Source organism: Oncorhynchus nerka, linkage group LG8, assembly GCF_034236695.1.
Source record: "Oncorhynchus nerka isolate Pitt River linkage group LG8, Oner_Uvic_2.0, whole genome shotgun sequence".
Classification (NCBI taxonomy): Eukaryota; Metazoa; Chordata; class Actinopteri; order Salmoniformes; family Salmonidae; genus Oncorhynchus; species Oncorhynchus nerka.
The window spans coordinates 27,718,323-27,731,457 of NC_088403.1; the positions used below are offsets into that span (position 1 = coordinate 27,718,323).

The 13,135-nt window shown below is 43.8% G+C and overlaps 1 protein-coding gene across 2 annotated transcripts in view; it reads right to left on the reverse strand.

Moving 5' to 3' along the window:
- LOC115133075 (neuroepithelial cell-transforming gene 1 protein-like) overlaps window positions 1–13,135 on the reverse strand; it is a 34,070-nt gene that overhangs the window by 18,065 nt on the left and 2,870 nt on the right. The window contains exons 2-3 of one of the 2 annotated variants that reach the window (XM_029665933.2): window positions 2,890–2,944; window positions 2,435–2,501 (exon numbers count right to left, since the gene is read on the reverse strand). In XM_029665933.2, the coding sequence (XP_029521793.1) occupies window positions 2,435–2,501; window positions 2,890–2,944 (122 nt within the window). The remainder of the gene's footprint in view (window positions 1–2,434; window positions 2,502–2,889; window positions 2,945–13,135) is intronic. The other variant, XM_029665932.2, reaches the window with a different exon arrangement.

Here is a 13,135-nt window from a genome sequence, read left to right on the forward strand (position 1 = left end):
AACCTAGAACCTAATGCCGATGCAATGGAAGTCTGTGCTAGAGGGGTCTTCTCTTCAGAGCCTCCCCCAGGCAACGGGGCTTGTTTGAGGGCAGTTAGTTGAGTCTATGTTGACTGCTGTCGCCCATGCAAATGATACAGTTTTACATTACCATGACGTCACGGGCTAGGCTAAACTGAACTTTTAAACAAACCCAGTGTAGGCCTGAGGGAAAAAAATGGGCATTAATGTCACGTGGGATTAGCTGTAAAGAACTAGGTGATATTTGTTAAGCATGTTCTGCTTGACACAGTGAGAGAAGGAGAGAGAGGGAAGATGGAGAGAAGTGTAGAAAGGGCAGAGTGGGGGTTGGAACGGAGGCAACAGTGGAGTTCTTTATTCTCACACACACTCACACTCTTATTGTGCTGGCCTGTTTGTGTGCGTCATGTGATAATGGCACCATAAAACCATGACCTGGTCAGCTGCCAGAATACACAACCTGGCTGGCCCTATGTAATTACCAGCGCAAAGCAAAGCTATGAGGTAGGTAGGCCTAGAAAAGAGTGGGACAGTGGGGTCGACACTGTGTTAAGGAATGCCATGGACTCTCAAGAGATACTAGAATAGAGACTATGATAATCAGTGATCATACTTAGTGCCCCACCTCAGTCTTTTGGTATGTGCTGGGTAGGTGAATGTTGATGTCATTGAATTAGGGTGCTTGCACTTACACACAGGGACACACATATAGGCACCTCAAAATACAAATCTCAATTCCTAGGCACACACACCTGTTTGAAGTGGGAACGTTTGCATGGAAAGCGATGCGGACTGACATTCTGGCTGTCTGAACACCTCGCCGGGAGAGACAAAAAAGCTGCCATCCTTCCTATTAATTACCTGCCTACATTCATACAACAGCAGTTGGGTTTGATCTGCAGTTTTTTTTGCAGAGATGGAAACCTAAATCACATTCTCAACATTACAGAACTGCCCTGAGGCCTTGCTAATGTAGTCTGAGATAATATGAAAAACACTACAGCCCCCCCCCCTACCTAAACTGTACTATGCCCGCCCCAGTCTCCAGAAAGTCCCCTACCTACCCCCATCAAAGCACAGGATCCTCCTGACCTTATTCAAGTTTCAAGGTAGAGATAAGAGGGGATGGGAGACAAAGGAGAAGAAAGGAGCCCACAGTTTCTTGTCTGTCTATACTTCTCTCTCTTTGGGTAGATTTATAAAGGGGAGATAATAGTGGAGTCGTTGGGGGGGGGGGGGCTAGGTAACAAGCGCCGTATGCTTGTAGTGGTTGAGCTAAGCGTGCCAGTTAAAGAACATTTGTGGAATCAAAGGCAACGTTTGGCACGAGATGAAGAGCCTCTGTCCTCCTCTCCTCGATCCCTCCTGCTTTTCATCTCCTCTCCCCGACTCAGTTGAACGATGGATAGGGTTTCAGCTGGGGTTCACTCATAAACCCTGGAATAGTCCAGGCCTCGTCGTTCAGTTCCTGTCTCTAATCTCAACTCTGTTTCCAATCAGCGATCGTATTTAGGTCTAGGTTTTACTGTAAACAGTAGGCCGGCCAATCTAAGAGGAACAATAGCTATGTTGATTCCATTATGTTGAAGGGGAAATAGAAACAGGAAGATTTTTCTTTGTTTGTTCACTGTTGGATCACTGGGTAGTGTGGAGAGTCTGTCCTGTGCCTGGCATCAGCTGTGTGAGGGTGTCATGCAATTAAAACGCTCCTGAATGGAGGATCAGATGGACCTGCAGAGGGCTTACGTCACCTCTCACACAGAGGTGATTGCGAGTTGCCTAAACAAACTGCACTGGCATGCATGCATGGTTATCATCAGTTTACAGGGTTTCTGATGCTGCATGAGCAATTCAAGGTTTAGTTCGAATGCCTTTATTTTTGGCGATCAAGGTTATCATGAACTATGCAGATTCCAGATGAGTAATACATGTGTAATAGTGACACCATCATCCACTATGGAGTAATGGACTATGTTCTGAATAACGATACACAGGTGATGCCGGATGCATCCAAGATGCAGTCCAAACCTCCCCTCAAAAACCTAAGACCAAAGTGGATCAGTCATTTGTCATTATCGTTTACTAATGAATTACTTTTTCCTAAACTTAAGTGCACAGAGTCAGTATCTGTGGTCCAAGTCAGAGGAACTTTACAGCTTTGAGAATGAACAGGTCCACTTGCTTCCGTGCCTGTTGAAAAACACCAAGGCCAGATTTGAAGCCAAAACAGACAGTTATGACAGAGTTATAACAGGGACAGGCACTCTCTGTCCGCACAAACAGGCCGGATAGCCATAATCGTCCCAAACAATGCCAGGACAAAATGGGGAGGATAGTGGAATGAGCCGAGGTACCGGTCCTGTGAGGGAACAGGGAGACACAAAAACAAGAACTGGATGGAGGCTGTACTCACCAGACTGAAGTCCCATTGAGGTCCAGGGGTGAGGAAGGTGAAGGAGCTCCCTCTTCTCAGTCCAGGCCTACAAGACGAAGATGGGGAAAAAAAAGGGCAGGAAATGATTGATTGTTCAACAAGTACAACATGAATAACACCATACCCTACACCCAAATCCAAAAAGGTGACACTACTAAGACCGTTACATCTCAGGGCACGAGATGACGTAGCACACCACCACAAGTCCACCAGGTAACAACCACACAATGTCCAATGCTGCATGCAAGAACGCAAGCTCACCCCTGCCTTGTGAACGCTCAATCATGGTAGTGCAGGAAGTGCCTCAGAAACACAATTACTCAGTCATTCAGTGCCTTCCCCAAAGACCCATTCAGACAGAGAGAGCCATGCTCAGGTGCCACCGTATACGTCTGTGGCACACGGTGTATGGGAGCATCGGCTCTGGTACATACCACAGCCTGCTGTAGCCATAGCGATGTCCCCTTCGCTGCATCCTCAGACGGCCAGCTAGGATAGACACGCAGCAGAGTAGACCCAGTCAGAGAACTGTCCTTCACCCCTCACTCTCTGTGCAGCACCCACAGGGTTACCAGGTCTCCAAGATGTCCTCACAATACTCTTCTCTCTCGCTATCTATAGGACAGACAGCCTACCCCTCTCACATGTGTAGGAGGACCCTACCCACCACTTTCCTAATTGGGGGAAGGAAGCAACTGTTGCCTCCTGTTGGAAGTTTGTTTGCTGAGAGTCTAAGCAGGGGGGTGCTTTTTAGGAAACACAGATGATGCCGGCCCACTACTCCATACTGGTCACCACCGACCTCATGTAACACCTCAAATACAATACTCGCCCTTATCAGGTTCTCAATGATTAAACATCAGGTTATATTTGATCATTGACGATAACCTGACGAGGGCGAGAACTGACCGTGGACTTCAGGAAACAGCAAAAGGGAGCACCCCACTAGCCACATCAACAGGACATCAGTGGAGAAGGTGGAACGTTAAGTTCCTCGGTGTACATATCACTGACAAACTGAAAATGGTCCACGCACACAGACAGACATGCGCAACAGCGCCTCTTCAACCTCAGGAGGCTGAAAAAAATGTGGTTTGTCACCAAAAACCCTCACTAACTTTTACAGGTGCACAATTGAGAGCATCCTGTCGGGCTGTATCACCGTCTGGTACGACAACTGCACCACCCACAACCGCAGGGCTCTCCGGAGGGTGGTGCGGGTCTGTACAACGCATCACCGGGGGCAAACTACCTGCCCCCCAGGACACCTACAGCACCCGATGTCACAGGAAGACAAAACAAAAGATCGTCAAGGACAATAACCACCCGAGCCACTGCCTTCCATCCAGAAGGCGAGGTCGGTACAGGTGCATCAAAGCTGGGACAGAGATAGAAGCTGTTTTTCAATCTCAAGGCCATCAGTAGCACTAAACAGCCATCACTAGCACAGGAGGTGGCTGCCTACCTACAGACTTGAAATCATTGGCCACTTTAATAAATGGAACACAAGTCACTAAGAATGTTTACATATTATCTCATATGTTCATACTGTATCCTTCACTATCTATTCTTTACCATCTATTGCATCTTAGACTCCTGTCACTGCTCATCCATTATTTTATACTTACATATTCTCCTCCCATTCCATTACTAGATTGCCTGTATTAGGCTTTGTTGTGGAATTGTTAGATATTACCTGTTCAATACCGCTGCACTGTTGGATCTAGAAGCACAAGCATTACGCTACACTCGCAATAACATCTGCTAACCATTTCTACTATGGCCCTGTCACACGCTGATACCGACCCGCATGAGTGATGGAGCCAAATGTGACGGCTTTCAAAAAGACCCGTTTCCACATGGTTTGGGTTTGAGTTCATGTCAAGGTGTTACTTCGATATCTTCTGAAACCGTCAACAATATGTTCCAATATAAACCAGATCATGTCTGAAAACAGATTAGCGATAACGGTGTTCATATATTGAGAGACCTCAAAAAGGAAATCAACCTCTACAATCCTGACATTCTTTCCTCGATTCCTCTGAACCACTTGTCTCTAGCATGTGTTCTGTTGTACTGCTGTTACTGGGCCAAGTCGTTCCAGTGATTCCGTTGGCCTTCCTGCCTCGTTGCTACAGGTGGCATTGTGCAGTGACACAGCACTTGTCTATAGTGAAGGGCAGACTGCACTGACCACAGCTGTAGTGTCACTCCACCGCTTCCTATGTGGTCTGCACTCAGAATCAGTATGGCTAGTAGTGGAGGCCTAGAGGACAGTGTGAGTGAGTGAGAAAAAGAGAGAGCGAGAGAAAGAGTGCGAGAGCGAAGAACATAGGGAGTTCAGACAAGTCAAACAGGAAGAAAAACATAGGACTAAAAAAGGTGGAAAGTAGATTGTAGGGAATAAGGGCAAGGAAAAAGAGAGGGATGGGAGAGCAAAGTCAACAAGAACAAAAAAATGAAGGGAAGCTTTGACTATGTACAGACTCAGTGAGCATAGCTTTGCTATTGAGAAAGCCAGGTCTGCCTACGGCGGCCTATCAAGAGAAGACAGGAAGACACTGCCCAAAAAACGAGGTGGAAACGGAGCTGCACTTCCTAACCTCCTGCCCAATGTATGACCACATTAGAGACACATATTTCCCTCAGATTACACAGATCCACAAAATAATTTGAAAACAAACCCGATTTTGATAAACTCCCATCTCTACTGGGTGAAATATCACAGGTGTGCATCACAGCAGTAAGATGTGTGACCTGTTGCCACAGGCAAGCAGTGAATACAAACACCATAGCAAATACAACCAACACTTATGTTTATTTATTTGCACATTGTTACAACACCGTATATAGCCATAATATGACATTTGAAATGTCTTTATTCCTTTGGAACTTTTATGAGCGTATTGTTCATTATTTGTTCATTATCTATTTCACTTGCTTTGGCAATGTAAACATATGTTTACCATGCCAATAAATCCCTTTGAATTGAGCGATAGAGAGAGAGACCTGGGCAGAAGAGAGAATTGTGTCCGAGTGGCACTGGCGGTGTCAAAGGTCACTACAGGTGGTCAGCAGACACCACACTCCTCCCCCATTTTCTATCATGAGGACTGTGGTCAGTGACAGTCATGGCAGAGACATTGTGAGCGACAGACCTACGGCAAGCAGCGCTGCTCCAGTCACTTTCGACAGAACCACAGCCTGAACTGGATGATCGGTTCGACTCAACATTCAACGGAACGCACCATAACGTGGGGAAAAGGAGGGAGAGTTTAGTTACTGGATCTGCTCCGGCCTGGAGGTGAGGAGGATGGTTATGACGACTGTCAAGGAGAACGCCTTTGGGTGTGTGTGTTAATGTGTACATGAATCCAAATGTCATTCAATCTGACAATGCGCCAGGATGTGAAACAAATCCGAAGAGACACCAGTAATAACTAATAGGTCTAGCAACAGGATGCTATGAGAACGTCTCTGCTCAGTGAGAAATTCCTGTCCAATAGACATCCCAGTGACATCTGGCAGCCAACGAGCTCATAAAGTGAGACGATGCTTTATGTTACTCTTATGTTCTGGGAACCGGTGTGTTCCGTCGACACCAGGAACACCGAGGTGTGTGAGGAGATGTATGAAGCGATGCTGAGACAACCTGGGTGGTTCACTGGTGTCTGCCTGGTGGTGGTGTCTGAGGAAGGCAACCGGGCTAAACAGGAACACCAGACAATCACAGTGGTTCCCTCAGGAGAAGCCAGGGGATGGCCAGAGCAGGGCTATTTCTCAGACAGTGGTCAAAACATGCAGGGAATGGAGGCCTGAGCCCAACACGGGGTGTGTGTACAACAACACACATATCACCACCAGTCTCTCATTCTCCCTCTGTCTCATCATTCTAAACAAACACAGTAAAAAGGTACATTATGTAATAATGCAGAATAGAATGCCTGTAGAACTCCTTAATAATAATACGTAATAATAACACCTGGGAGACTGGGAAAGGTGTTTCCTAAAATGATTTAGGTCTAATCATGTGATGTTTTTGAAGGCTTTTCCTCTTTGATGCACACTTTGTACAGTAAATGACATCAAAGATGTATCATCCTCGAGTGATTAGGCCAGCGTTGCTTTTACTCACATTTCTGACCCACACACCAGATAACAGTCACACCTGAGCTTAGACTAAATCGATTATTTCAGATGCTGTAATGTTGATGGGATGTAATGTTGTTTAGAGGGTAAATTAAAATATTTGTTATTTTATTCATTTAACTAGGCAAGTCAGTTAAGAACAAATTCTTATTTACAATGACTGCCTACACCGGCCAAACCTGGACGATGCTGAGCCAATTATGCGCCGCCCTACGGGACTCCCAATCACGGCCGGTAGTGATACAGCCTGGATTTGATCCAGGGTGTCTGTAGTGACACCTCAAGAACTGAGATGCAGTGCCTTAGACCGCTGGGCCACTCGGGAGCCTGGGTCATTCAAATGAAAAAACATCCCAATGACAAAACAAATGATTATTTTAGACATGATTTCCTTTTTATCTGACCTTACCCGTGTGGACCGGATGTTTACAGATGCTGACCTGCTTTAAAAACAGAGATTGCTAGGCTATGCTAGACTTCTCCATCATAAAAACCCCTCTGACTGTACATGCCTGAAGGTAATTTACTCTGAAATCTTTACCTGGGGCAAGAGACAGTTTTTCCCAGGTGAAATAAACTCATGATAAATACTGGAAGAGTGGAGGCCGGGGGAGCGGGAGGTGGGGTGGTACATAAACTAACCTGGCAAACAAAGGCAGGGCCTACTATGATGCCTTTCCACTGACTCACAGCACATACAGCTCTCACACACTGGCACAGTGAAAGTGGCCTTTGCCCCCAAGCTGACTGCTAAGACCAAATGAATACAAAGTGACATCAATCACGTATGCATAAAAAGGCCCCACACACCAGCACAATGTCTGATATCAGCTTTCTAAACAGCTCATCGTGGGTTGGAAATGTGACATTGGATACATTACATTGATACACCTGAATGCTATTGTTAAAGGGTCTAAAAACTATAGATGCTTTTACAATCTAGGTTTGTAGGACATTATAGAGTTAGTTGTTTATTTTTCTAGAACATTACGGACCATTCTGCTCCCACAACACCTGTCCATTGTAAAAAAGGACAAAGGTCGGTCCCTGGGGCTTGTGATTGGACGTCACGGGCAGGGGTATGATTCTTAAGCAGAGGTAGAGCCGTTACACACTTCTGTGGGTCAATAACACCTGAATAGGCTGGAAGCAAGTAACAGTCAGAAAATGTTGACATAATTGAGGCTGAAGGACAGCGAATAACGATTGAGACAGGAGCACGCAGCTCAATAGTCACAAAAGGTAACATTCAATCACACACCTATTACCTAGTAGTCCAAAGTCCACTGAGCAACACTCTCCTTGTTTTCCTGCAGGGTTGGCTATTAGGGTCATATTTATATAGTCACAGTTTTCCCCAACAGTGTGCAGGGGGCTTTTGGCACAAAGCATGGAAAGCCTACCAGTGTGCCACTTGCCAACATAAACATTCTCAGTACTGATCACCCCAAAATAAAAATGGATTTTTGGCTCTATCAGTCTGCTGTCTGACTGAAAAGATAAAAGTCTGATTTAAAAGCCTGGGGAAATTCACAAAGACTATTTTTGTCATAACGCGTATACGCAAACAGGAAAGGTTAAAAAAGTATAAACAAAGCAAGTATTTTCTTCCTTACAAGATGTGGAACAGTAGAGGTTGGACTCGGAAGGGAAACCTATCTTTATGAGACAAAAGTGCAAAGTCCCTTCATGAGACATCATCTGCTGTTCTGTAGGCCAGAGAGATATGCAGAATTCTGTAAAAATATCTGTGTACAACGTTAAACACCAAATAATGCATGCAGAGCAGAATTAGGCCGATACCCACTAAAGATCAAAATCCAGAAAAGAGCTGTTCAATTCGACAACCACCTAAATGGAAACAGATTCCCAAACCTTCCATAACAAAGCCATCACCTACAGAGAGATGAACCTAGAGAAGAGTCCCCTAAGCAAGCTGGTCCCGGGGCTCTGTTCACAAACACAAACAGACCCCACAAAGCAACACCGTTAGACCCAACCAAATCACGAGAAAACAAAACAATAATTATTTAACACATTGGAAACTACTAACAAAAAAACAGAGCAAACTAGATGCTATTTGGCCTTAAAACAGAGAGTACACAGTGGCAGAATACCTAACCACTGTGACTGACCCTAAATTAAGGAAAGCTTAGACAGACTCAGTGCGTAGCCTTGCTATGTACAGACTCAGAGAGCATAGCCTTGCTATTGAGGCCGCCGTAGGCAGACCTGGCTCTCAAGAGAAGACAGGCTGTGTGCACACTGCCCACAAAATGTGGAAACTGAGCTGCACTTCCTAACCTCCTACCAAATGTATGACCATATTAGAGACAAATATAAGAGCGTCTGCTAAATGACTTAAAGGCCCAAAGAAAATTTGAAAACAAATCCAATTTTGATAAACTCCCATATCTATTGGGTGAAATACCACAGTGTGCCATCACAGCAGGAAAGTGTGACCTGTTGCCACAAGAAAAGGGCAACCAGTGAAGAACACCATTGTAAATACAACTCAGATCTATGTTTATTATTTTCCCTTCTGCACTTGAACTATTTGCCCATCATTACAACACTGTATACAGCCATACTATGACATTTGAAATGGCTCTATTCCTTTGGAACTTTTGAGAGCATTGTTTACGGTTTATTATCTATTTCACTTGCTTTGGCAATGTCAGCATACGTTTCCCTTGCCAATAAAGCCCTTTGAATTTAATTGATGGGAAAAGTCTAAAACGGGATACCTGGGACGTCCCAACTGACCAAGACAGGCTTTTACCCCCAGACCATCAGGCTGCTCAACAGCCACTAGGCAGCTAGCTACCTGCTACCCCTGTCCCGTCGGGATCGAGCTGGAATATCCCTTTATGGATATTCTACCCCCAGTGGACATTTATCATTGCTACAGTGTAAATATGTAAAGTATATAGTATTCTTTTTTATATTACTGTTTCATTCACTCTTACCCCGCCCCCACAGTTGTACATGTGTATATATTATCATCATCTGTATTTTGTCTCACTCTCTTCTTTTTATTGATTTTTTATTTGACCTGCACTGTTGGAGCACAGCACATTAGATTTTCACTGTAGCCTGCAATTACATCTGCGTCCCTATACATGTGACTAATAAACTCCATGTATCTATCTATCATCCATCAAACGCCCACACCAACTGTTATTCATGGGTCCTCTGATGAATTTGTTGGTATTTACTGCCACCTTGTGGTCAACTAGGGTGTATTACAGTATTTCAGCAAACTGTCGGTGGTACACAATTACTTTACTAGCAGTACTAGTTATCTGTAGCCGACTGTCTGTGTAAAAGTTCACAATTATGGCATGTGCTGACGCAAATGGATGATCAGGTCCTGACGGGACCATGCAAAAGTAACCAGCTAAAACATTTTCCCAAGGACTTGGACTATGCAACCAGCACTCCATTCTAGCTGCAATATAAGTGTGTTTGCTTGTTAACAGGTTTTAAGTGTAGCCAAAATAACTAGCAAGGTAGCGATTTACCTAATAATATATTCTTTAAAATGATCTAGCTAACTATGACATAGCTACCCAGCTAACAAACTTTAGAGAACATTCACTTAAGAGTCTCATTAAGTCATTAGCAAAACGTTTCCATAGGAATGTTCCAATGTCAAACAGAACTTACCCAGAACGCGGTTACCATGTTCTCTGAATGTTCAATATTGATGTTCAAGACAAGTTTCATTAGAACATTGCAAAAATATTCCAGTATCCAGTTCTGAGGGTTAGGAGATATTACATCAACGTTACACAGAAAATGGTTACTAGAAAATAAGATAAATATAATATCAAACGACCACACCAGTAGAAATTCAGTCTTTAGAGCTGAAAGGTCAGATGTTGTTGCACGACGACTTAAAGGTGCAATATGCAGAAACCCCTCTGCCATTTCGTGGTTGCTAAAATTGTAGTTTGCCTAATTTCAGTTTGTGACAAAACAAGCAATTTATATAGTGAAATACAGTATATTTTCAATAACCAAACAGATTGTATTTTCAGCTGGTGTACAAAACCTAAATTAGAAAACGGGGAGCATAGAAATAACACACAAAAACATATCTACCAGACGGGGAGCATAGAAATAACACACAAAAACATATCTACCAGACGGGGAGCATAGAAATAACACACAAAAACATGAATACAACAGGTGTAGACCTTACAATGAAATGCTTACTTACAGGCTCTAACCAACAGTGCAAAATAGGTGAACAATTGGTAAGTAAAGAAATAAAAACAACAGTAAAAAGACAGTGAAAAACAGTAGCGAGGCTCTAACAGAGGAGGCTATACACAGGCACCGGTTAGTCAGGCTGATTGAGGTAGTATGTACATGTAGATATGGTTCAAGTGACTATGCATATATGATGAACAGAGAGTAGCAGTAGCGTAAAAGAGGGGTTGGCGGGTGGTGGTGGGACACAATGCACATAGCCCGGTTAGCCAATGTGTGGGAGCACTGGTTAGTCGGCCCAATTGAGGTAGTATGTACATGAATGTATAGTTAAAGTGACTATGCATATATAATAAACAGAGAGTAGCAGCAGCGAAAAGAGGGGTTGGGGGGGGCACACAATGCAAATAGTCCAGGTAACCATTTGATTACCTGTTCAGGAGCCTTATGGCTTAGGGGTAAAAACTGTTGAGAAGCCTTTTTGTCCTAGACTTGGCACTCCGGTACCGCTTGCCATGCGGTAGTAGAGAGAACAGTCTATGACTGGGGTGGCTGGGGTCTTTGACCATTTTTAGGGCCTTCCTCTATAACTCACATTTCTATGTGAATTTGGTCAGGTCGCCCAATAAAAGCTGAGCGAGTCATAGTTTTAGTCAAAGTATGATACATTTGTGCATGAAGTGACAAATCCAAACTGCACACTTCCTGCACATCCATGTGAATGTGTGGTCTATGTCATACAAATGATTTTCAGTCTAAGTTTCCTTTCAGGGCTGGGTTTTATATGACTGTTACCACCAGTGGTGACCTGTCATTCAGGGCAGGTGGGGAAGAGCCTGTTTTGCATTAATAAGTGACACATATCAGTTCGCAAACAATGTATAAAAAAACGTTTTTAAAAAGTCATTGAGTTAATGAAGCCGCATACAAACTTGGTCTCTTTTTTGCTTTTTGAGTAAGGCAGCTCCAAAATGCAGGCATTTCAGCCTAGCTCAGTGCTTTCTGTGGTGCTGGGCCAGAGGAAAATACGGAGCGTAGGGGTTGGTAATGTTCTCTACTTACACCGTGATTGACTCAGTGTTCTGTCACTCATGAGGACAATCTACAAGGAGAGCTTGAACAGTCAAGTCCCTTGGGTGCTGCAATAGAGTTACATTAGAAGTGCCCATCCAGCAAGGCTCAAGGTCATTAGTCACAGATAAAATTACGTCAAATCAAATTATATCTACAGTAGCTTTAATTGGACTAATGTCAACATCTTACTTTCAAAATCCTCATCATCATGAATCAAGTCGACAATCTACTGGCAAATCCTTTTCAATCCTTGTCATATGAAGAGAAATTATAAAGAGAAATTGCAGATAAAACGTAACGTGGCTCATCGGCCATAAACATTACACAACAAGTTGGAAATCGCAAATTCAACAATGAGTGGTTTGGAAGGAATCCGTGGCTAACTTCAAGCGTTGCAAAGCAATCACTGGTCTATTATTATGTGGATGTGCAATCCAAGTTTAGGTTTAAGGGTATTTTTCCACAGCTTAAAATTATAAACATTCAACATTGGCCATGCTGTCAATCCAGCATTACTTCTGCCGCTTGCAGAACAACTGGAAACTCGGGAACTGGGAAATCAAAGTTTATTTGTCACGTGTGCCGAATACAACAGGTGTAGACCTGAAGACCACTAACATCATGACTCAACTTTCTTTTTCCCCACCTAGAGTTTCCAGTTATCTTGAAAGCACCATAAAACCAGAAGAATGCCAGACTTTGATGACAAAGTTAGCCCAAAAAGGACCGCCGTGCCACCTTCCTGTTCCAAGTGAGCAGAGCACAAGGCGAGTCCAAAAATGAATTGTATACTGCTGCATAAATGATGTAATATGTCAGGGAGATATGTAATCATCGAAAATTCTAAGAGCTTTCATTGTCTGCATATATTCCCTCTTTATTTATACTACAGGTCTGACTGGGTGTACAGGGAGAACACTAAGATCAGCCTAGGTTCTTAATTCTGTCACCGTACACTCGGGCTCCCGAGTGGCTCAGCGGTCAAGGCACTGCATCTCAGTACAAGAGGAGTCACTACAGTCCCTGGTTCGACTCCAGGCTGTATTACATCCGGCCGTGATTGGGAGTCCCATAGGGTGGCACACATTTGGCATAGCGTCATCCCGAGTTTGACCGGGGTAGGCTGTCATTGTAAATAATAATTTGTTCTTAATTGATTTAGCTAGTTAAATAAAAGGTTAAATAAAAAAACACTTCAAAAGTGCTGAACAAAGTTATATTGACTATGTCCATTCTAGC